Here is a 25,692-nt window from a genome sequence, read left to right on the forward strand (position 1 = left end):
CCTCTCCTTCTCGGACACAGTGGACAAAGGCATACGGGCCGCTGATCTTCAATGTGTTTATTTAGGAATTCATTCAGATTTCTAAATACAAACATCTCCAACTGTAACTAAAGTACAATAAACAGTTTAAAAATAAAATAAAATAAAAAAAACAAAAAACCAGAAAACATCCCCCCTCAGCTGAGCTAAAAGGCCTTGGGCTTCATTCGGACTCGGGACTCGGGCGTCGCCTCCATTTGTAACTTATTGAATGGCAAACCCCGCAGTATTCTTGTCCTTGCCAGTTAGTGGCAAACGCATCTGTCAAGCAGGAGCTAAACGTGTGTGGCACGGCTCAAAATGGGCAGAGACCACCACACAATGACATCCAAAAAGTAATGGACAGGTGGGTGAACGGCCGGAGCCTCTGCGGACTGTAAAGCCTCTAAACGAGCGAATGGGCTTCGGTCACCCGGATGATACGGAGGGTCAGCCTCGGCTGTTATTGCTGAAGTGCAGCCTCTGCTCGGGACGGGGACGTTTAGCTGACGTGATGGGCACCCTCGCCAGCGTCACCAGTAGACGCGATTTGCTGGATTTCTAAAGCCCCACCCACTCCCAGCATGCACCTGCAGGTTTACTAGAGCGCCTCCGTGCCGGCCAGCCATCAACTACGTCATCATTCGTCGGCACCCAATTTCAAAATAAAAAAACAAAAAAAAAAAAACGAAAGCCCCTCCCCCGCTGCTGTGACGCAACACAGAAGTTCAGAATAATTGGCTTTTTTTTTTTTATTATTAAAATATCGTGTCAGATCCATGCAGTCCTAATACGCCGCTGCAGTCGTGTTCAGTCGAGCTCGATGGGACTGCTGTCATCCTGCCTTTCGTCAGCGTCGTCCTCGTCACCAGAGCCCATCAGGCTGTTCAGAAGGTTTCCTGCGATCAGAGAAGACAGTTGAGAACCAAACACACACACACACACCAGGAAGAAAGGATTTGAGGATCGACAGGAATCTGGAGAGTGAAACAGAAAAGCAACACTCCAAAGAGCTCCGCCGACCACACCGGGTTGAGATGAGTAAGATTTACACTCAGAGCCATCTTTGTGCCCTCTCTAAACGCCAATGGTGAACACTTTTATTGTACCCGCCCAAAGCACTGGCCTGAAACACGAGGCCTGCTTACCTTCGACCCTCCATCGCTCCCTGACCGTTACGTGATGACGCCAGGTACGAGACAGCAGTGATTTACGCCAAACGCCTCAGTAACGGAACACGTCTTGAAAAGACACGAGGATCGTCGAGGCCTGTGGCTCAAGGATCTGGGCTGGTATCTCAAATCCTGGCAGTGACAGAAGGAATGCCACTCCGTTGGGCCCTCGAGCAAAGCCCTTAGCCTGCAAATGTGCCAGGACTGCGGTACGAATAGCTGACCCTGCGCTCTGACCCTAAAACTGAGTAAGTTGGGGACAGCAAAAAATAATTTCCACATACAAGAAATTGTAAATGGCAAATAAAGTCAATTCTAATAGAATATTATTATTAAAAGACTTGCTTTGCAGGCGGCACGGTGGTGGAGTGGGTACAATTTAAAAAAAAACAACACTATTAGCCTCCCAGGCAACAAGTCATAAAGGCTTCGCCAAACATACTTTACAGAGCAGGGTGACACGGTGGCGCAGTGGGTAGCGCTGCTGCCTCCCAGTTAGGAGACCCGTCTGGGTTCACTTCCCGGGTCCTCCCTGTGTGGAGTTTGCATGTTCTCCCCGTGTCTGCGTGGGTTTCCTCCCAAAGACATGCAGGTTAGCGCATTGGCGATTCTAAATGGTCTCTGGTGTGTGCTTGGTGTGCCCTGCGGTGAGCTGGTGCCCTGCCTTGTGCCCCGTGTTGGCTGGGATTGGCCCAGTAGTGAGGATGTAGCAGGTTGGATGATGGATGGACTTGCTTTGCTCGTGCCAGCTAACTTCTCGTCTCTGCCGCTCGCGTTGTGACTGGGAGGGCTGAACACACGCTAAGGAGATGCGGTCAGATCAGCTGCTGGCTTGTCGCGCCAATCATTTAAAAACCTGTACCAGCTGCTGTCCTTGTGTCTCACGGGACGTTAAAGTGTCTCTGAGGAAATCACGTATCGTCTCCTTCCAAGATTTGTTTTTATAACAGAGGGACAAGTCAGTAACCACTCAGGGATTCAAGTCAGAGGCTGGCACTGGCGGCACGGACACGGCTACCGGGTAAGCTGGGGATGTGTTGGGGTATAAACTGTGAAGTGCAGCGTTGAAAACTCCTCAGAAAGTCCTAACTCTGCCCACCACGGTGGCTCTCAGGCCAGTGACCTTATCGCTTTCGCTCCTCCGTGTCTATAGTGCAACATCTCGCTGGCAGAGATTAAAAAAAACACAAACCGCTGGACTGTCTCGTATACTCGGACACGGCGATGGATATTTGAGGAGTAAACCACAAGACAAGGGTTATATTTTTATATGATGGACATTAGAGAGCCACCAACACCACACTAAATCAAATTAATAATATAGCGAAGAGTTATTATAAAAGCAAAGATGAATAAATCAGACTCTGCAGCTGCATGAAGAAAAGGTGAAGGACCACCTCCGGTCAACTTGATAGAAATGGACGTTTTGTACCCAACACTTGTATGCAAAATCTGCTTGACCGAAGTGAAAGCGAACTCAAGCGATCGTGTCTACACACACAGACAGAGACACAACTCCAAAAACGGTAGCTTCAGACTCAGGGAGGTCTAAAATGTCGAGATTCATCAAAATCAAAAAAATGGAATTACAATGCTTCGTTTACGAGAAAGTAAAAAAAAATGGAGCAGCTCACAAAATATTTCAAGGATTTCAAAGAGAATCGTCGATGCTCCAGTTAGGATGAAGCTTCTGTGGCCGTATTACTAAAAAGTGACCCACCGACCAAATCCAAAAGGCTAGAAACGCATGACGTCTCAGACACAACGTGGCGGAGAGCACACGCACTTGGCAGAGCCGGGCCTCAGGTGGGATGCGCATTTACACACCTCAATCTACCGACTCCAGGCCAAGTGAGAATCCCAAAATCAAAAAGCACATCACTGGCAGCGGGTGGAAACTGGCGAGTATTCAGCGCAAATCTGCGGAGACCGTTTACACGGACAGTGGGGCCTGAATTCCAATTCATTGTTCTAGAGAGACTTTCCTAGTTAGGGTGACCCAGACTGCCACACCGGTCGCCACACAGGTCGCCAACTATAAAACTGCAGAGAGATCATCATGGGAACGAGAAACATCTGAAGGCGGACTGCACTGCACACCCAGTATGAGCGGGGAGCCCAGAGAGAGTCAACATCAAGGCCTGGTGGCCATACGCCAGTAACAAGGCCTCATTCCGTTTGGTCCCCGAGCCGTCGACCTCAATTGTTTGGCTCCTATTCTGCAATATCAACCGTAAGCAACTTCTCTTCAATGGTACGACAAAGATATGAGACTGAACATGGTGTGAAGCTCAATAAGCTTTGGCAATGCTCATTCAGTCAGCAGCGGAAGCATTTCTAAGATGGATTACGAAGATTTTCTTTTTCTCTGATGAAGACGGGAGCTACGGCCGACACCTTGAAGACTACGTCAAAAATTCTGGACTTTAAGACGTCTCCAGTGTGCTGCAAAGGAGGGTACAGTCAACCCTCGTATATCGCGCTTAATCCGCTCCAGACAGATAAATGAATTTCCACGAAGTAGGATTCTATATTTACAAATCGAATATTTTCGCATTGAAAACCCGTTTACGACCTTCTAAATACGTTTGTTAACATTATTAGAGCCCTCTAGACATGAAATAACACCCTTTAGTCAAACGTTTAAACTGTGCTCCATGACAAGACAGAGATGACAGTTCTTTCTCACAATTAAAAGAATGCAAACTTATCTTCCTCTTCAAAGGAGTGGGCGTCAGGAGCGGAGAATGTCAGAGAGAGAGAGAGAGAGAGAGAAAAGCAGCCAATCAAAAATCAATACAGGCTGTTGGGCTTTCAAGTGTGCCAAGCACATTGTATATCATTGAGAAGTTTTAGTTAATACGAGCTCTGATTGGGTAGCTTCTCAGCCATCCGCCAATAGCATCCCTTGTATTAAATCAACTGAGGAAGCATGAAGCATAAATTAAAAGACGCATTGTCTGCAGAAATCCGCGAACCAGCAAAAAATCTGTGATGTATATTTAGATATGCTTACATTTAAAATCTGCGATGGAGTGAAGCTGCGAAAGTCCAAGCGCGATATAGCGAGGGATCACTGCACTCTGAAAAGGGTCCGCAACCCCACGCAACCTTCAAACGGGATCCGCCAGCTGTGCTCTCAAAACGTTTCAGTTGAGCCCCATATTTAGGTTTTGTATGAATGTTATGGCAGGTTATGTGACTTGGCGATCCTAAACTGTCCCTAGTGTGTGATTGGTGTGTGTGCCCTGTGGTGGGCTGGCGCCCTGTTTCCTGTCTTGTGCCCTGTGTTGGCTCCAGCAGACCCCCCCGTGACCCCTGTAGTTAGGATATAGCGGGATGGACGGACGGATGTTCTGCTGTAAGCGGCCAGGCGTTGGACTGCACGGCACAAGATGGCTGACAGTGAGCCATTTAACTTCGTTACAGGCCTTGACATGTTTAAGGCACAGATGCATATTTTTACCAGCTTAAGAAATGTGTTATTAGCAGAGAAAGTCTTCTGATCGCTTCATTGTAGTGAAAAAGAAAGAAAGAAATACAATTCATCAATAGTTCAGTGCAAGCTCTTTCAACTACGTTTAAAATACATTTTTTTAACGGCAAGAAAAACAATAAAACAACAATAGCTCATTGTGTTCACTGTGTCACAGTCACACCTGGACTAATGAAACTCACCTAACAATCCTCCATATGAAGATGGCTGTTTTGGTGGAACTCCAAAGAAAAGTTGTCCTATTCTGTCGAGGTACTGAAAGCACAAAACCAGATAAATTGCTTTGATTATTTTAGTCATTTTCTCACCAACATTTTCTCAGATGAGTCTCAATAATCTAAGCTGAAGATGCAGCACTTGTATAAAACAATCATTACATACAAATATGGAAGTCTTCTATTGAGCAGCCTGGTTCTGAGCTTCTACGTTATGTGATTTCAAGTAAAAGACATTGCCTTGCTTTTCTTTGATGTCCGTCCAGCACATTCATTTCACTCAAAACCATTCAGGCCTTCACATCACAAGAATTGCGGTCCGTCATCCATTTTGTTAAAGAGCACAGGAAGCTAAAGTCTACTTCAGTCACCATCAGGCACAATAAAAACAGCCACCCAGACCGCTGCTCAGGTCAGGGCACAGACGAGCCACGTCAGGCCTTCATCATCTCTGCAACAACCAAGGCAGACGTGCAAGAATCAGATGTTTGACGTAGCGATGCTCTGCTCTAAACCGGCTCGGTGATCCCTGATCTCAAAACAAACGGCTTTTATTCCGGCATCTGCTTTTCCAGTCTTTACAGAATTGGGGTACACTGAACACAAATGCTACACACGCCACCATGGGCACAAAGGCTCGTCACCGTCACTCCAAGCAGACGCTGCAGGTATCAAGATTGCCACACTGAACAATCTTTACTTCTGTAACGCCAAAGAGCCCAGGAATGAATTGGTGCAAAGAGCAACCACCTTTGGCTCTGCACTGCCCAGCACTCAGACTTGTGGCAGAGAAACGTTAAATTCATTTGTGCGGAGACGAAAGCATCACACGTAGCTGCAAAGCAGACCGTCTTCTGGTAAGTTTCTTTCAAGACTTTAGTAATGACATTGGCTTGAAAAATGATAAGCACGTGAATGCTAATTCAAGACAAATATGGCATGGCAGGCTACGGAGAAGGTGAACGGTACATTTAGTGTGTGTGTCTCTCCAAGAGACGGGCCTAAGAAGAAAGTCTGTTCGAGTCCCACCCGTGGTGTCCGCCACTCACTCCAGGGCTCTTTCCCTTTATTCTCGCTCAGCGTTTGAGATTTCACACACATAATGACCAACTCATTGTTTACTTAGCAGCGTTCTTCTGTTGTCACCGTGCAGGTCAATTACAGCTCAGGAGTGCCTGCTCTGAGCTGTGAAGAGAAGCAGAAGGTCCATTTATTTTGCACAAATGTCATACACTTTTTCTTCCCACAAAGAACTCCAGACACATGGAATAAAATTCCGATTAGTGCGGTGGACAGGAGGACTTTAGGGACCTGCACCTCTCAACGTGGTCTTATTTTAGACAATCTAGTTGAAGAGGACGGCCGAGCTTGATGGGCCGAATTATCTGTTCTTGTCACCATGTTCATTAGTTAATGGATTAGAAGGTACTTAACAGGTTCAGACCGACTCCCCGACGTCCAAGGAGACTTCTATCACTTTACAGCAGAAGCCCGGTTACCTGAGGTTCTGCATTGTCGGAGGTAAACACACTGTCACACACGGCTTGTCGTATCTATATCTACTGTACAGAACGGTCAACGTGTGTGTGTGTGTGTTCATGTTCCAGCATCACGTCCGAACGGCTGGAGCGATTTTCATGAAACTTGGTGTAAATGTTTCTCAATGGTCAACTAAAAATACCATAGGGTGAAAACGGCCGTAACCCACCCCCTTCTGGGTACGGTGGGGGGTGATCTTACGGTCTGGTATGCATGTTATCATCCAGCTGACACTCGGAACGACCACCAGAGGGCGAGCTGGAGGGGACTGCCAGCACTCTTCATGTTTGAGCCCCACCACCTTTTGAAATGAAATCCAGTTCTACACGTGGAAGAGTGTGTGTGTGTGTGTCTGTCTGTGTCTGTGTGTGTGTGCGTGTGTGTGTCTGTCTGTCTGTGTGTCTGTCTGTCTGTGTGTCTGTCTGTCTGTGTGTCTGTCCAGCCCAGAAGTGAGACGCAGAGTTGGGGTGAGGGCTCCAGCTCCGAGGATACACAAGTGAGGCCAGCACACCGGCAAAAGGAAACCTCCTAAGAAAGACGGTCGCTTAGCCACTAATGCACAAACGATGTGAGCACGTCGGCAACACGAATCCTCATAGCAGAGAGATGCCCAGAGTAGTTCTGACGATTTCAATACTTTGTAGGATCCCGTGCGGCTTACGCAGTTAGCATACAGCAGGTGACTGCCAGCACTCTTCATGTTTGAGTGCCACCACCCGCGCCCCTGTTGCTTTTGAAATTAAATGAAGTTGGCCGGTTCCGAGTCTCAACAGCATGATAACATAGTCTTTATTGTTTGTTCATTTATTGTTATTTTGAAAATTGTGTTGTTTTTTTTTTTATTGTGTTTTTCTCAAACAATTAAAAAAAAAAAAAAAAACACTTTATTTTCCTCCCAGGCAACGCTGGGTATTTCAGCTAGTAAGTCATAAATGCTTTGCCAAACATAATTTACAGAGCAGGGTGGCACGGTGGCACAGTGGGTAGCGCTGCTGCCTCGCAGTTAGGAGACCCGTCTGAGTTTGCTTCCCAGGTCCTCCCTGTGTGGAGTTTGCATGTCTCCCCGTGTCTGCGTGGGTTTCCTCCCACAGACATGCTGGTCAGGTGGATTGGCGATCCTAAATCGTCCCTGGTGTGTGTGCCCTGCCTGGTGCCTTTGTGCTGGCTGGGATTGGCTCCAGCAGACCCCAGTGACCCTGTGTTAGGATGATGACTGATGGACCGACTGACTTTACAGCGCACATAAGTATTATATTTTTAATACCTGTTGATTTTTTGATACTCAGTCAACTGTGGAACATTAAATTCACTAAGGCACAAAAACAGGGCACCCTAAGCCCGTCACCACCTAACTGCTCATGTGTGGCAAGCGTACTGGCGCAGAATGGCTGGATGCTTCACATTAATGGTGGGTGAAATAGCTTCTCACTTACTGTGCAAAGTGCTTTGTGTAGCAAGAAAAGCAATATATGAATGTAAAGAATTATTATTATTATTATTACTGCACCATATAAACTGGCAACATTTATTACATCTGTAATTTTTAACACAAAATGGAAATGGCCATCCGTTTTATCCAAGTTTTCAGTTGTCCAAGGTGTCATCAAGTCCACATTATCTTGGACATTTGGGGGATTCCAGTGTATTTTTAATTTTAATTGCTATGCCCAGAATGGCTAATCTAATCAAAAATAAAACAAGCATCAACAAACGAAAAGCTAATGTGATAAGACATGAAAAATACAAACAAAACGCTAAAGACAAGGAAGTAAATAATCAGATGGGGAAACAAAGAACTGTCCAAGAACAGAGTTACAAAAGGAAAGATTAGACAGATAGATAGATAGATAGATAGATAGATAGATAGATAGATAGATAGATAGATAGGTAGATAGGAAAGGCTATATGATATAGATAATAGATAGATAGATAGATAGATAGACAGACAGATATGAAAGGCGCTATATGATAGATAGATAGATAGATAGATAGACAGACAGATATGAAAGGCGCTATATGATAGACAGATAGATAGATAGGTATGAAAGGCGCTATATGATAGATAGATAGATTAATAAAGTATCTATCTAATGTTTCCTTTATTATAGCAAATACAGTAAGGTGACCAAAACAGGAAAGCGTCGATCAATTCAAAGGTTAAGTGAAGGAGGTGAAGAGGTTAGAATGGAAGTCAATGTTCCCCCATCGTCATTTGTTTAACAAAGGTAGCGTCTGTGACATGGGACTCCTTACCTCATTGTACATTGGATCTCTCTTTAATGATAGCTGATACTGTTCACATAACACTGTGAAAACTGTTAATTTACCCCTGTTGGGTACAGAGACAGAAAATAAGCAAATTAACAATGAATCTCTCTTATTTCTCCAGTACTTCATTTGAAACATTCTGCCTTTGCACGACAGAGAAGGCTTACCCGTCCACTGCCAGCAACAAGAACCAAATAAAGTTTAGTAAAGGCTGAACGAAAGGTGGACCTTTTTCTATTGAAGGATGCTTCTCTGTGTACGTCGTGAAGACTACCGATGCACCCGTCTTATTTTTTAAACAAAGAAGCCTGCAAAAGAAAAAGGAAAACATGAATGTGACGTGTACTTTGAATACACGGGTGGCCCAGAGAACAAACTGAACCTCAGTCAGTTATTCTGGCAATTCTTCACAAGCCACCGTGCACAGGAGAAAGGTCAACGAGGCGCCAGCACTAAATGTCTGCCACACAGTGGACCCTCTTGAGAGACGATAACACTGAGACACTGAGCAGGCCGCCTTCAAGCTTTGCACTTACTGCCTGACATTACAGATGGCCAGCAAAAATATCACTCAGTCGAGCTCGCCAAGAATTCAGCACATTTGCAGAGATCTGAATACGTACTGTAGGACTGCTTGGGCGACAAACATGTCCACCTCACTGCGGTAACCCCGGGATGTCGAGTATTCTACCAGCATATTCGCACACCCTTCTCCATCTGAGGAGTGCAAGAAGTGGTATCGAGACTCACCATAGTTTTGCTCTACAAGAAAATTAGAATCAAAGGTCATTTACTTCACACTTCCTTGGTAGAACATTATACATTTTCTTCTTACTTCTTAATGTTAATTACTACAGCATTTATACAGATACTTAAACACTTACATACTGTGCAAAAATAACCGCACATTTCATGTTGGTACCCCCTTTCTCCCCCAGCAGGTACGACACATGAATCAACTAAAAACAAAAGCGGCCAAATGTCCAAATTTCAAAATGATTTCCTGAATCAAGAGCGGGGAAAAGAAAACTGCAATTTGCTTCCTTTGCCTTTAATAAAATTCTGTGCATAAATTAGCTTAAAGTCCAGAACTGCAGCAAGATCACTTTGGAATAAAACAGAAACATGCTTATAGTATCAGATACGACACAAAATCTGCCTACAATCTCAGGCACCAGGACGTCTCGGGTACAACAGAGCTAACTGTAAATCTACACATGCATGTCTTCCACACAATTTGTTTTTTGGTGCTCAGTGTCGTTACCTTTCCATAACGTAATGGCGAGAAGCTGGTGGAGCTTCGGATGTCCTAACTTTCCTGAACCTTTGGCTGACCATTTCAGCGCTCTGGAAACAAAGGCGACTCTTTCAGGCGAGTTTGGATCCATCAGACTGAACAGTTTTGCCAAGCATTCTGCCAAAAACAAAAAACACATTTGTGTCAAATTCCACCTGCTTACGTCCTAAGAGAACCTGCACTGCTGCTTCCTGCATACGTAAAAGGAGGCTGCTCTTCATCTTTTAGTGTGAACCCGTTCGGCACAACGCTACCCCATTAGCGCTGAAGGTGTGGAGTCACAAATGCTGTTGCTGCTGAAGTTAAGAAGAAGACGCACATGCTGGGTGAACGTGCAGAATGCCACCTTCTACCATTTTATGTCACTTTCAGCTGATCACCCACCATTGAAGCTCTCACACCACTTGCTGCGTATTGTTTCCTGCTACAGTATATGTGGACAGATGTCACGGTGCGGTTTGGAGTCCAGCACTGGCTTCGTCTTTTGGAGTCGCTGTGTGGAAACGGTCACAAAAAACAAAACAAAGGAACAGAAACTGGGAATAACTGCATAAACAATATGGAATACCTTGAAAAAATCCATCCCTCCATCCATTATCCAACCCGCTATATCCTAACTACAGGGTCACAGGGGTCTGCTGGAGCCAATCCCAGCCAACACAGGGCGCAAGGCAGGAGACACACCGCAGGGCACACACACACGGGACAATTTAGGATGGCCAATGCACCTCACCTGCACGTCTTTGGACTGTGGGAGGAAACCCAACGCAGACACGGGGAGGACATGCAAACTCCATGCAGGGAGGACCCGGGAAGCGAACCCAGACGGGTCTCCTAACTGTGAGGCAGCAGTGCTACCCACTGTGCCACCGTGCCGCCCTCCTTGAAAAAATAAAGAATTAATTTTTGTACTTGGCAACAACTGCAACTGATGACTTAAAAATGGTCCCAATGAAATCAATGCTGAAGGTGTAGCCACAATCACAAGCAACAGCTTCAAAAAATTACAAAGATCAAACCACAAGAAAAAAGAATAAATTCTCTTAGGCACCAAAAACAGAAAATGAACAAATGAAAGTCAGGGACTTTCAAAACTCGACTTGATGTTTTACTGAAGGAAACAAGTGGAGAGGACTGGCGAGCTTTGTTGGGCTGAATGGCCGGTTCTCATCCAGAGTGTTCTAATCTTCTAAAATGGATACCCAAATAACCCCAGCTGGGTCTGAGACAAAGTGTTTACAAAAGTTTAAGAAAGACTCATGGGAAGATGGAAGTGTGGAGAGTACTGCAGCATGCACCACTTCATCGGTTCAAGGTGGTCAGCGTCATTGCCTGGCCATGCATGACCTTCTCGGGAATCGCTCTGCACACCTGAGGCCTTGTCACCTCCGTCCACTTTTCCAGCCCTAACCCTAATTTACATAATCTTAGCGAGTCAGACGCAGGCAGCAGCTTGTGCCCAAGGAGGCCAGTCCTGTCGGCCGACATACCCCACACAACTCGACCCGACAAAATAAAGAGGTCTTGGTCTTCAGTCATTGGGCTGCTGGACTTTGTGGGTGCGTGAGAGCGGCCAATCAAAAAGATGCTCATCCTGAAGTACAATGCATATAAAGCAGCGACGAGGAATAAGGAGCGACGGCGTCTGGGACCTCACAAACAGAAGAGAAACTCCACTGTCTGATGGGTCAAGTTTTATGTACCACAATATAATAGGGGAAAAAAGAACCATGCCCGGTGAACCCGCGTACATCACGTCATTAACGGTCACAAAAAAGGGCTGAGCAAGACTACACGGAAAGACTACGGCAGAAGGTCGGCATGCAGTTGTGATGTTCACTTATAAACTGAAATTAGTATTGCAGTCAGCAAGTCTGATATACTCCATGACTAGAAGTCACATAACGTGCCAACTGCTTTAGCTGCATGACACAGCTTACCTCTGGAGCTGCAAAAATAAACAAATATCTTGCCAACCTACATAAATAAATGCCACCAATACAGCAATACATAAAGCCAAGGCAGCCCAAGAACTCTTGAGGGATCCTATGAGATGGAAAGTCTTAGAAGAGCCAGCCAGGCACCAACCATCACGTGTGGCAGAATTAAGGACACCCAACTGAAAAGGACTACAGCTTAGACTACGGGCATTTGGTGACAGGCACAAACGAGACACACAGCGAATCTGCAGGAGGCACGGGACTGAGCTTTCAATGGAAGGCCAGTTAATGAGGGTCTTCATTTAAAAAGCTTGAGCCCATGTGAACGTGCTTCTTGTTCGCATCCTGGTCGGATCTTTTGGAACCGTGTTTACATTTAAATATCGCGACCACGCGAATGGATAACGGACAGGTGGAGTACGCAACACGGGGAACCTGAGATTTGTGTCATGAATGTTTTGAACACCGCTGGTCAGCATTGATGCCACTCGATCAGAAAACCAAACCACATGGGGTAAAGAACATACAAATATATATATATATTTAAATCAGTTTTGGGTGGTGTGTTCCTTTAAGGGGGCAAAATTCACACTAAAAGGTAAATTAATAGGAAAATGACAAAAGAGAGTTAAGAACTTCAAAAACAGAAAACAGGAATATTTCTGCATTTCTTATGAACCCATAATGTCACACTGCTGCTCTTTTCTACATACAGAATAAAAAATAGAGACAAGCAAATTAAAGAATTAGATCAATCAGAGGGTAAAGAACTGAATGACTGGGAAACTGGTGGGAACAAAAATCTGCAGCCAACAGGGGTCCCCAAAACCTGGGTTGTGGACCCTGACAACGTTACAACCAAAATGTTCACCACATAACAGACCTGCTTACAATGGCAGACTTTCAACCCCACTAAAGCCTAAATGAACTGCTTTTGAAATCACTTTGACGTCGCCCACCCTCTGCTACGTCTTCCTGAATGGCTGCTAATGAGTCACATTTGTCACATTTGAATGCCCGCAGTCCCATCTCCTGGTAACACTCCACTCCTAAAGATTTCAGACTCCCATTGTCTTGTACAAGTCGCCCTGATGTGCCTTTCTGCTGACATCACTGATCTGCACGGCTTTCTGTCAGGTATTTCTAAAGACCCGTAAGATGCTGCGTGTTACCGTGTGTCGTAAAAGGCACTAGAAAGACTGAGGACCAGTCAACTAACTTTCTGAATGTAAGTCAAGAAAGCCCCCTCATCCAGCATGCCCCTTATTAAACACAACGCTTACACTTACCTAATATGTAATCTGCAATGGCTGAATCCGATTTCTCCAAAGACTCCAACACTAGCATCGACAAGTCGGCAGCGCTGTTTTGCTGTGGGACAGAACACAGAGCAGGGGCTCATCACTGCACAACAGACAGAATGGAGTTTGTCTTTGTATTTAATGGATGCAGACGGCGCGCATTACCTACGCTGTAAGAGCACAGGGCCCTAACCGCAAGACAGCGGCTACAATGGCGGATCTGAGGACATCTAAGCACAACCTTACGAGTCTTCCACTGAATTGTTCGATTCTGACAGTGTTACAAGACTATTACAAAATTTTGTTCTCTGTTACTGCTTATGCCAAAACGATGAATACCACCTCAGATTAAAATATGAACTTAAAACGCACTCCTCTCAGGACCACCCAAAAAAAGACACCAAGCGATTGCAACGAGTGCAGGATGGAGCTGCTAGAATCTTAACTAGGAAAAGAAAATCCGAGCACATCACCCCAGTCTGAGCGTCACTACACTGGTCACCTGTGTCATTCAGAATGGACTTTAAAATCCTGCCGATGGTTCACAAAGCCTTCAATAATCCGCTCCATCTTATATCTCGGAGTGTCTGACATCTTATACTCCAAATCGTAACCTTAGATCTTCAAATGAGGGTCTGCTTAGAATTCCAAGAGCGAAACTTAAAAGAAGTGGTGAGGCGGGCGGGCAGCCTTCTGCTGTTAGGAATTCACCAGGCTGATACGGTGGAGCTCTTTAATAAACTGCTGAAAACTCATTACTGTAACATGGCCTTCTCATAACTTCATTTTAGTTTAATCCTGATGCTCTGCGCATCCTATTAATGATCATTACTATTCATGGTGGCTCCAAAATCTGTACTAGGCCCTACTCTCTCTTCTGTTCTTTTTCTGGTTTTCTGTGATTTGTGACCTGATCAAAGCACCGTGATGTCCCTCCACTGATGGATTTAAGGCCAGAAGTCCACGTGACCGTCATCACCAAGTCCTTCCATGAGAACTGACTGATCATTTATGTTAGGTACAATGCCTAGAGGGGGCTGGGTGGTCTTGTGGCCTTGGTACCCCTGCACATTTTATTTTTTCTCCAGCTGTCTGGAGTTTTTTGTTGTTTTTTCTGTCCTCCTTGGCCATCGGACTTTACTTTTATTCTATGTTAATTAGTGTTCTCTTATTTTAATTCTTCTTTTTCCTTTTTCTTCATCACGTAAAGCACTTTGAGCTCCACCATCTGTATGAAAATGTGCGACCGAAATAAAGATGGGTTGTTGTTAAAAGAAACTGCGGAGAAAAGGCAGCCCGACTTCTGGTCCAGTTTTTTCCGTAAGCACTGAACGGTTTACCATGAACATTTCAAAGTGTGTAAATGTGTTATTAATGCATGTGTTTCACAGAATAACATGAACAAGATAAAAACACAAAATAGCACAAAACGTTAAAAGCTTTCCTGCACAGAAAAGCACTGCGGTTCTGGGTGGCGTACACAGAAATGCATTCAAAGGATCAGTTTGTCTTTTCGGCCAGGAATTCACAACGCGTGCCAAACGGTCTTCCTGGTGGTGCACTTAGTGTGTTGCTTTACCGTGTCAGACAGTCGCTGTGGAGACAAAAAACGAAGATAATGTTCATACATGTGTGTTAAGACGTTATTAGTTTTAAGCTTTGTGCCTTGTGATGGTGTGCCTGCTGGGCATCGTCTCCCTCCACAGCTAGAGGGGTCCACATCAAGCTATCTATGCTTTAAGACAATCTGTGAGGGTCTGCAGTGTGGCGCTATAAATCACAAAGGGCAGTCACACTTGTATGGTTTGTGTTTGCTCCCCATGTACGTACTGTACGGGGATTTCTCCTTCCATGTTATGTTCTAATTATTTTTATAAAATACCAGTAACGGTGCACTGCTGTAATGATAACGAATACGCTTGACCTGAGCATTCCCAGTTCTCCTCCTCCTCTTTCTTTCTCTGTACGTTTATCATTCGTTTGCTCAGAGGTTGATGTGCTTGCTGCTTCCTGATCAGCTCTTCTCTTCTGCACCCTAACGGCCCGCTGCTTCTCTTCCTTTGTTGGCATCTTTTCGTCTTAAAACTGATTTTAAGTCAGTGTTTGTGTTGCAATTATTTAGTACGTTTTCCTTAATTTGTCAGTTAAGCTGGCACTTTAAAGATATGAAGAGGTAGAGGAAGTGGTGGCAAAGGTGGTAGGGGCGAGAGCGGCACCCATACACATGTGCCACACGGCTGCCCTGGTGCAGAGAGTTGATTCTATAATAAAATAAAAAGGGAAATAACCTTGGAGGTCAATCATTACCCCGAAAGCGGATAGTAGACGTCCCGTAGTATACGAGTACCAAACTTCAGGTCAATCGGTCACACGGTTGACTTAAAATCCTGGACAGACAGACACACAGACAGACCGGCAGACATGGTAGCTTATTATATAAGAAGATCATCTTTCAGAGTCACTCATTTAGTGGTAAAATAACAATTCATGAGAGACTAATTCAAATTATATTTCAAAATGATATACAATAGAGAAATATAAACATTAAGGAGCACATTTGTAGCTTCTTGCATTTTTGCTGCACAAATTCTTTGACTCGCTTTTGTCTGCACTGCATATAATTATATAATATTTCTAGACATTCAGCTGGCAGACTCATGGAGTTCGACTCTTCAAATGGCGAGCTCCGTGATTTAACAGGTGCCTTTGCTGTGTTGTGTAGGGTGAAGTTCATTTTTCTTCAGCCCATTAAATATGTCATAACTGTCATATTTGTAGGACTGAACAGACTGCGGGCATTACTGGTACTGTACTAAAAATGAGTTCCCCTTTTTGTCTTGATATTCCACTTACATCTCCAAAGATGCGCATGTTAGGCTCATTTGGTTTCCTACAACCACCTTAGTCTGCGTGCGTGAAGAGGCCCTGCAATGGACGAGCACCACACACGGTGTTGGCTTCTGCTTCTGTACCTGTGAACTACAGCAGGCAGGTTTGTGGATGTGGCTTATCCACAGATGGTGACGAATATCCATGAACTCGTGTCGTTACTTTCATGATGCAAGGGGTTAGAGACTGGGCTGGCTTTCCAGTGTGGTGTTGGTGTACATTGGTCAGCTTACCTGGTTATAGCTGAAGAAAAGTAATGCGCCAGAATACATCAGCTCTCGGGCTTCTGTGTATTTTCCTTGGGACATGTACCTGGGTAGAGAATATCGAGCGTTAGCTTTCATCTGCCACATAATATTAAAACTGATCACATTCACGCCTTCAAAAAGCAGGTCTCAACTGAGAGAGAACAATATGAAGATGCAGTGTTGGGATGGCTCTCACCTTATGCAGAATGCTGCTGGGACAGGCTGCTGATCCTGAGTGGGTTTAGAAATAATATAATAATTTAGATAATAAAAGAGGGTGCAGACAACGAACCACAACACCACAGCCTACACGCAACACTGGAAATGTGCTTTATCTTTAAAAGTAAAAGGAGGTATCAAACAAGCGAAAATGAATCTCACAAACACCAGATACATGTTTTTTAGAGACCGCCATGCACGACTCGTACGTATATATTGCCTGTTAAGTACACAGAATGCTGGCACGCCATCCAAGACATTCAAGTACAGTATAAAGCTTTAGCTTCAGGGTCAAAAGCTACTCAGAGTCAAAGCAAATTTTATTGTCCTTCTTCTTTACGCTGCCTCCCCAGCACACCACCGCGTAGAAGAGGGCGCTGACCACAGCCGTCTGGTAGAACATCTGCAGCATCTTATTGCAGATGTTGAAGGACGCCAGCCTTCTATGTCAGTATAGTCGGCTCTGCCCTGTCTGGCACAGATCATCAGTGTTGGCAGTCCAGTATTGAAAAAGTAATTGCTTGGATATTTTATTTGAAGCCAAACTGCTCAATGAATTTCGACACAAACTTGAACAGTATCAGTATTTGAAATACAAGTTAGAACATTAGAACACTCTGAACGAGAACAGGCCATTCAGCCCAGCAAAGCTCGCCAGTCCTCGCCACTTATTTTGAGTTTTGAGAGTCCCTAACGTCTTACTGTCCGCCACACTACTTGCTCTCTTGTTATTCCAAGTGTCTGTCGTTCTTTGTGTAAAGAAAAACTTCCTAATGTTTGCGTGAAATTCACCCTTCACAAGTTTCCAGCTGTGTCCCCGTGTCCTTGATGACCTCATTTTAAAGTCACTGTCTCCATCCACTGGACTGATAACCTTCATCATTTTAAACACTTCACTCAGGTCTCCTCCTGATCTCCTGTGAAGGCTCAGCTCTTTTGATCTTCCTCATAACTCATCCTCTGTAGTCGCTCTTCTCTGGACCTTCTCTTGTTCTCTTGTGTCTCCTGGAGACCCAAACTGCACCCAGGACTCCAGCTGAGGCCTCACCCGTGGGTTATAAAGCCCGAGTGTCACCTCCTGTGACTTGTACTGCACACGTCAAGGCGCCATATAACCCGTTAGCCTTCTTCATGGCTTCTGAACACTGTCTGGATGTTGATAGCTTAGAGTCCACTACGACTCCTAACTCCTCCTCATAAGGTGGTCTCTCGATTTTCAGACCCCCATTGTGTATTCACACCTCACATTTTAACGTCCTGTGCGTCACTCCTTTACATTTCCTGACATTACATTTCATCTTCTCAAGCCTGTCTGCTGTCCAAGTCCTTCTGTGATGATATAACGGATTCCAAATTATCTGCCAGTCCACCGATCTTGGTATCGTTATCACGTTAGACTTAAAGGTCACTGCGACTGCAAATACAAAATGCTTTGGTCATCAAAAAGTTCGAACACACACACACACACACACATTTATTCTAAATGACTAATCAGAAGAGTCCGACACTCCAGCATTGTGTCCAAGATGGAGCATTAGAACTTTTTTCTTTTTTAAACCGAGCTCGTTTTTGGCTTTTAAAATATAGAGGGGTCCCGCTGACCCAATTTGCCTGTGCACTGGACTCAGAGAGCACACTCTGTTCTCCATTTCGATTGCGCCATCTGTCAAGAACCACTGGGGAAGGCCCAGAAGAACTGGACTCTTTAATCCTCGCAGTACCAGGGTGTACAAAGCATACAACTTGTAAGTCAGAACCAGTTTGTCAGGGGAGGAAAAAAAAATCAAATAAATAAACGACAAGAGCGAACAAACAAGACAGAGCGGCCGGCAGAGTCACGACGTCACCCTACTTTCAAATGCGGCCGAGTGTTTGTATTTCACTTTGCTCTTTGCCAGCCTCCTGGGCATCGCAAGAATCCTCCATTTTAAGATGCATATACAGTTCGGCCATAAATATCTGGACAGAGACAACGTTTTTCTCATTTTGTTCTGCACATCACCACCGTGAATTTGAAATGAAACAACTCTGATGACGTTGAAGTGCAGACTTTCAGCTTTAATTCAGTGGGTGAACAAAGCGATTGCATAAAAATGTCAGGCAACTGAAGTATTTTATTTAACACAATCCCTTCATTTCAGGGGCTCAAACGTAGTTGGACAAATTAAAAAACTGGAAATCAAATGTTCATTTCTAATACTTGGTTGAAAACCAATGCCAGCCTGAAGTCAGAACTCCTGGGCATCACCAGACGCTGGGTTTGCTCCTCTTGAATGCTCTGCCAGGCCTTTACTTTCAGTTGCTGTTTGTTTGTGGGCCTTTCTGTCCGAAGTTTAGTCCTCAACAAGTGAAATGGACGCTCAGTTGGGTGAAGATCAGGTGACTGACTTGGCCTTTCAAGGATTGTCCACTTCTTTGCTTTAATAAACTCCTGGGTTGCTTTGGCAGTATGTTCTGGGTCATTGTCCATCTGCATCGTGAATCAACTGACGTCATTGAGCTCGATTTGATGTCTCTGAACACCTCAGAATTCATTCGGCTGCTTCTGTCCTGTGTCACCTCATCAATAAACACTGGCAGCCATCACACTGCCCGACTCCACCGTGTTTTCCAGACTTTGGATAATCAGCTGCTCCACGCCTTCCTTCTCCATCCTTCTCCATCCTTTTTTCTTGCCTTCATCATTCTGGTGGAGGTTCATCTTGGTGTCATCTGGCCACAGAATGTTTTTCCAGAACTCTGCTGGTTTTTTTTAGATGTTCTTTAGCAAAGTCCAGTCTAGCCTGCCTTTCTATTCTTGAGGGCTTCTGAGTGGCTGGCACCTTGCAGTGCCCCCTCTGGATTTCCTTTCATGCAGTCTTCTCTTTATGGTAGACGTGGATATGGAGACGCCGACCAAGCCCTGGAGAGTGTCGTTCACTTGGCTGGCTGTTGTCAACGGGTTTCTCTTCACGATTCCGCGATCATCCAGCACTGTTGTCTCCGTGGTCGTCCAGGTCTTTTTGCGTTGCTCAGTTCACCAGTGCTTGCTCTCTTTCTTTCTCACGATGTACCAAACTGGAGATTTTGCCACTCGTAATATTGTAGTAATTTCTCAGATTTGTTTTTTTCTGTTTTCGCATCTTAAGGGTGGCTTCTGTCACCTGCATGGAGAGCTCCTTTGACCGCATGTTGTCTGTTGGCAGCAAGATCTTAAAACATGAAGCACCGCACCTCAGACCAACTTTTATCTGCTTGACTGATAAGACGTGACGGCGGACTTGAACACACCTGCCCATCAAACAGCCTTTGAGTCAATCGTCCAGTGACTTGTGAGCCCCTGAAATGAAGGGATTGGGTTCAAAATGTTTTAGTCGCCTCACAGTTTTATTGAGTCGTTTTGTTCAACTCACTGAATTAAAGCTGAACGTCTGCACTTCAACTGCGTATCTGAGTGGTTTCATTTCAAATTCACTGTGGTGACGTGCAGAACAAAATGAGAAAACCAAATATTTATGAGCCGCACTGTACGACAGCAAGTCTATCACTGGTACACTCGAGAACTAAAATCAGAGAGGCAGACCTGAACACCTTGATGTCACCAGCTGACCGAAGAGACACATTGAGATGGCACTTTCTTGGGCACACCTAGCGTTTTCAGCCTTCTTCATCCTTCAGAAAGGCCCAATTCGTTTGGCCGCAGATTCGCCAAGATGCTGGATGCTTTGTTCAGAAACGTCGTACCATCTGACCATCAGTGCACTGCGCGGCTGCTGCTGCTGCCAACAGCTCTTTAGACCTCATCCAGAAGATGCTCAAGAAAGCCAGGATACAAAGACCACCAAAATGAAACAATGTAGCTGCGCAAGTTGTAAGGGCTAAGGGGAGCGCAACGTGCTCGTTGAAGAAAAGATTTGCCGAAATGACCTACGGGAATCCGAAATCAGGAGTGACAAATGCTGCACTCAGCGCTCACGTGACGCGCCGTCAGAAGTAACATCAACGCTCCGTTAAGGAGCCCAGTCACCCAGGGGCCTGAATGCGGCCCTGCTTGTGGCATTGAGCACTCGCGTAAAGAAAGTGTCCATCCAGGTGTGGATGAGTTGTAGCCATGAAGAAATGAACTTGGTCGGTGGTGATGCTCAGACATGCCCTCCCGTTCTATCTGCCGACGTCATCACGCTGGCGATGTACCGTTAACACCAAACACGAGGACGCCATGGACTCGCACTGCTTGTGCCAAATGCCGAGTCTTCACTTTTAACTTCCTCAAAAGTACATTTGTGATGCCTTTGTGGTCCCCCTGGTGGCAAATGTTCTTGTTTTCTGCCCACATGGACACCCAGCAAGGTCTTCACTTGTTGTGGCCCATTCACACGTCAAAAAGCGAGGACAACTGAAACCCACCACTGAATGTTGATGTTATTCACCTGCTTATGGCGCCCCGTCTACCTGCCAGTCCATAAGTCATTGACGGTTCTCCATGAATGTTTAAAACGGTTACATATGAAAAGCATCTCTGAGACAAGCTGGACCCAACACAGCTAAATGACGCCACGTCCATCGTCATTTATTTTGAGCACTGGTGTGGCTCATTAGACCCCACATACGCGGTTATTCCATTATATGTCTGAAAGCAGCAGAACTGGGTGATGGCGTCTAATAAACTGGACACCCAAATGTCCCTTTCACGGTGAACTCTGCTCAACGCCAGCCACTGCACCATTGTGTCACTCATCGTTGCTGTTAGTCTGGCGATGGCATATCGAACATTACAACAATCTGGACAAGAACAGGCCCTTGAGCCCAACAAAGCCCGCCAGTGCTGTCCACTCGACTGCCCCAAAATAACCTGAGGTTGAGTTCTGAAGGTCCCAAAAGTCCTGCTGTCTACCACACTACATGCCCACTTACTCCGTGCGTTCCTTTGCAGATTCGATTTAAAAGAAAACTCTGCGGTGTTTTACTTTCCTCCTTCCTTTACCTGCCCTGCATTACATGTCAACTGTTTGTCAACTGCTCCACTGCTCCTTGACCGTCTCCACACTTAAACCATTTCACGAATGCCCCGCTGCAGTGACTCAGAATTGTATTAAATGACAGAGGATAATGGACTGATGGCACTCACTTAAGAAAACACACATTTCACGTCGATTGGGGGACACAGACAGGCCCAGAATATGTCAAGAGTGCACGCCTGGACAGAGAAGGGTGGGTTACTGCCGTACACCCTGTAGGTCCCCACAACCTTCAAATAAGACAAGTGGATTTAGAAAACCAGGTGACACAAAGGTGACGACAGCGGAAAGGTCCAATGTGAAATAAAGGCTCACTGACAGAATGGGTGATCGCCATGGACGTCAATGCGTCAAATGGAGCAAATGACGCTCTGACGTCACATGTGATGAAGACCATGGAGCGGCTGCTGCTTCACCACCTGAGGCCACAGGTCCGCCACGCCCTCGACCCTCTGCAGTTGGCATACCAGGAGAAGGTGGGAGCGGAGGATGCCATCATCTACATGCTACACCGATCCCTCTCCCACCTGTTAGAATTATGTTTCTGGACTCCTCTAGCACCTTCAACACCATCCAACCTCTGCTCCTCAGGGACAAGCTGACAGAGATGGCAGTAGACTCACACCTGGTGGCATCGGTGGATCGTGGACTATCTTACAGACAGACCTCAGGATGTGCGCCTCGGGAACTGCAGGTCTGACATTGTGGTCAGCAGCACAGGAGCGCCGCAGGGGACTGGACTTTCACTGGTCCTGTTCAGCCAACATACATCGGACTTCCAATACAACTCAGAGTCCTGCCACGTGCAAAAGTTCACTGACGACACTGCTATGGTGGGCTGCATCAGGAGTGGACAGGAGGAGGAGTACAGGAACCTAATCAAGGACTTTGTTAAATGGTGCGACTCAAACCACCTACAACTGAACACCAGTAAGACCAAGGAGCTGGTGGTGGATTTTAGGAGGCTCAGGCCCCTCATGGACCCCGTGATCATCAGAGGTGACTGTGCAGAGGGTGCAGACCTAGAAATACCTGGGAGTGCAGCTGGATGATAAACTGGACTGGACTGCCAATACTGATGATCTGAGAGGACAGAGCCGACTATACTTCATTAGAAGGCTGGCGTCCTTCAACATCTGCAATAAGACGCTGCAGATGTTCTACCAGACGGTTGTGACGAGCGCCCTCTTCTACGCGGTGATGTGCTGGGGAGGCAGCATAAAGAAGAGGGACAAACTGGTGAGGAAGGCAGGCTCTACTGTAGGCACAGAGCTGGACAGTCTGACATCCGTGGCAGAGCGACGGGCACTGGGCAGGCTGCTGCCAATCATGGAGAATCCACTGAACAGGATCATCTCCAGACAGAGGAGCAGCTTCAGTGACAGACTGAGGAGACCCCACACTATGTGACTCGGGGGTTAAACGTTAACATTACACAAAGTTATTGTCTGTTATACCTGCGTTGTTCTCACTCTGATATTTAATATTTTTATTATCAGTATTTTGGTGCTGGAGTGTGGGAATTTCCCCTTGGGATTAATAAAGTATCTATCTATCTATCTATTATATAGCGCCTTTCACATCTATCTATCTAAAAGCACAATAATTTGCAAAGCAGTACATGAAAACTGAGTGACAGAATGAAAGTTACTGTAAAAGGTGACCGTACACAATAGAGCTGGGATACAACAGTAAGTGCCACGCAGGAGTGATATGAGACAAAGCTACTTGAACAAATATTTAGGTTCCATGTCCCTGTGACACTGAAAAATCACCAGCGCGAGTGAAATTGACAGAATGAAGGACGATTGCTGAAGATGTCACCGTATAAAACAGGTTATTCGACTGACAATCGCGTCACATTTTATGTAACTCGGCCCACGGAGCACACCTGTGCATCTCTGATCTACTTATGAAAGCAAGTCTGGCGTCTCAGTTGGGCTGAGGGTGTAAATTCAGGAAAAAAAGTCTCCTGCTCCCTCGCCACTGAATAAAGCCCCTCCACCTTCGTACCTGTCTCGTACCTGTCTCACGCCGCCACGCAGTGTCTCATTTACACAATCACACTCTTCTTGTCACACATCCGCCGCCTGCCTGCTGGTTACATTTTGCTTCTCGAGTGAAAGGCACTTTCATGTCCTAACTGGTCAAATGACAGAATTCTCTATACAATTACAATATGGTGGTTTCCGAGCCTAAGGAATCACAAAAGTCAAATAACAGTAAAAGCACCACCTTCTGCATTCAAATAAATATCAAATGTGTATGAATGGTCAAGAGTAACAGATGAACCCACATGACTAATAATTTTCTGATTTCTCTTCCATGACATTCTTGGGTTGTGACAGATTGAGATAAACTGGGCAGCTGGTCGTGGTGTCTGTCGCCTGCTGCAGCTCCCTCCGACTCCTCCTGGAAGAACACGAGTGGGGGCAAAAGAAAGACAGAAAGACCGACCGACTGAGCGAGCGAATCCGGGCAGGCTGCGAGTGCACACCAGCCGCTTTATGTGCACAATATGTTCCTTCAAACCCTTTGATATTCTCTACGTGCCTATAAAGTTCAAGTTCAAGGATAAACGGGAAGGGGGAGATGAACAGGTCAGTTCTCCGAAGCCCCACCCAAAGCCCCCTGCGCCCCTTCACAACTGTCAGCTCGCACCCAAGTGCCAAGTTCACAAGTCCCCCCCGTCCACTCAGCCACACACCGAGTGCTGGGCAGTAAGCAACCTGCCTGTTCACACCTCCTACTCCCCCACCGGTCTCTCTGCATCACATCAAACACAAACTGCCTGCATCTGCCGCTGGCCAGCACCTTTTTCTTCACGGATTATTTAAAAAAAAAGCAATGTCCGCTTCGTTTATTCCTGACCAAGGTAGCAAGCTGAACAACAACAACTGAGACAAACATGATAAAATTGTTTGGCACGAATACACAAGACGGCCCAACCTTCAGGCGTCGGTGATTGACACGATCCTTACACAATCCCGGGAGCTCTCCGCCCTGCAAGACAGCTAGTTTATCCAATCAAATTCACGTGGGGCGGAGCCTACTCGCGATTGTTAGGTTGAAAGGCAGAAAGGTCTGGAAGGCAGGGCCTGGTCTAAAGTAGTCTCTCAATTTTTGGACAGCTCCTTGCTTACCTAAAGAATAAAGTGCGATACATCTGGTGAGCTTCATAATAGTCGCCTTTTTCGACACTCGCTCGGAGTTTCCCTTCAACCCTCTGGACGCCGCCACGGTTGCGAGCGCTGGAGCACTTCCCGGCGTCCTGCTCCGACATCATCGTCTGATCGGGGCCGCTGCGCTCAGCTCCGTCACTTGGGCGCGCGCCGTGGACCCCGCGGCTTTCCGTAGCTCGGCGGACTGACGTGCGTGCTTGCGTAAGTTCGTACCTAAGTGCGTGCTGGTGCTCGAGAGGGAGGGCAGGAGGGAGGATTTCACTGGGCCAGTTAAGTGGGCGAATCTCGTTTGATTTGACGAGTCGGCCGAGCAGATTTCAGAAAGGTTCAGCTCAACTGATGGTGAATAAGGCAAGTCGCCTTTGGTAACTGAGACGACTGAGCGTTAACTCTTAACTCTGCACCGTGCCAGGCTCAAGATGGAGCTTAGCGGAGTGTCGGGGCTTGAGGGTGAATGAAATTCTGATCGATGAGCATCTCGACTTCCGAGTAATGCACCGGTTATTAATTGTAGGTCTCATGTGGCAGCATTCTTAGTTCTATCGTGTAAATGAGTCCGATATATCGATGTCGACAGCTTGACAGCCTTCGATAAAGTGCTGGATGAGATGTTGGGACAGATGAGCCATTCGCTAAATGAATGAGCGACAAATGGACTGAATGGGCGCCTCTCGTCCGTCAGCTTTCTTCTATTCGTTACAAAATGGTGAAGCATTGATGGGTTTTCCAGCCAAGCATATAGCCAGAATGGTCCCCTCTCCTGTTTTAGGTGACATGCTGTCCTTAAAAGGGCCACTCGCCATTGCCCTACTAGACGGAATTCGTCGTTTTTTGTTTTAGGCGCCCCCTGCTGCTGGCTCTGAAGCTGCTCACTTAGATATTCTGCGCCTTAGCCAAGCTCATCAGTGCCA

General features: G+C 46.0%; 1 protein-coding gene across 1 annotated transcript; it reads right to left on the reverse strand.

The window, feature by feature from the left end:
* Positions 1-253: 253 nt before the first annotated feature.
* get4 (guided entry of tail-anchored proteins factor 4) lies at positions 254-24,974 on the reverse strand. Its single transcript, XM_039774266.1, has 9 exons — positions 24,743-24,974; positions 16,369-16,447; positions 13,235-13,316; positions 9,973-10,122; positions 9,332-9,470; positions 8,876-9,016; positions 8,694-8,769; positions 4,869-4,941; positions 254-917 (listed from the first exon to the last, which is right to left on the reverse strand). Exons 1-9 carry the CDS (start codon positions 24,883-24,885, stop codon positions 829-831), a joined length of 972 nt encoding a protein of 323 aa, XP_039630200.1. The 5' UTR covers positions 24,886-24,974; the 3' UTR covers positions 254-828.
* Between the last annotated feature and the right edge of the window lie 718 nt (positions 24,975-25,692).

This window comes from Polypterus senegalus, chromosome 13, assembly GCF_016835505.1.
Source record: "Polypterus senegalus isolate Bchr_013 chromosome 13, ASM1683550v1, whole genome shotgun sequence".
Taxonomy (NCBI): domain Eukaryota; kingdom Metazoa; phylum Chordata; class Cladistia; order Polypteriformes; family Polypteridae; genus Polypterus; species Polypterus senegalus.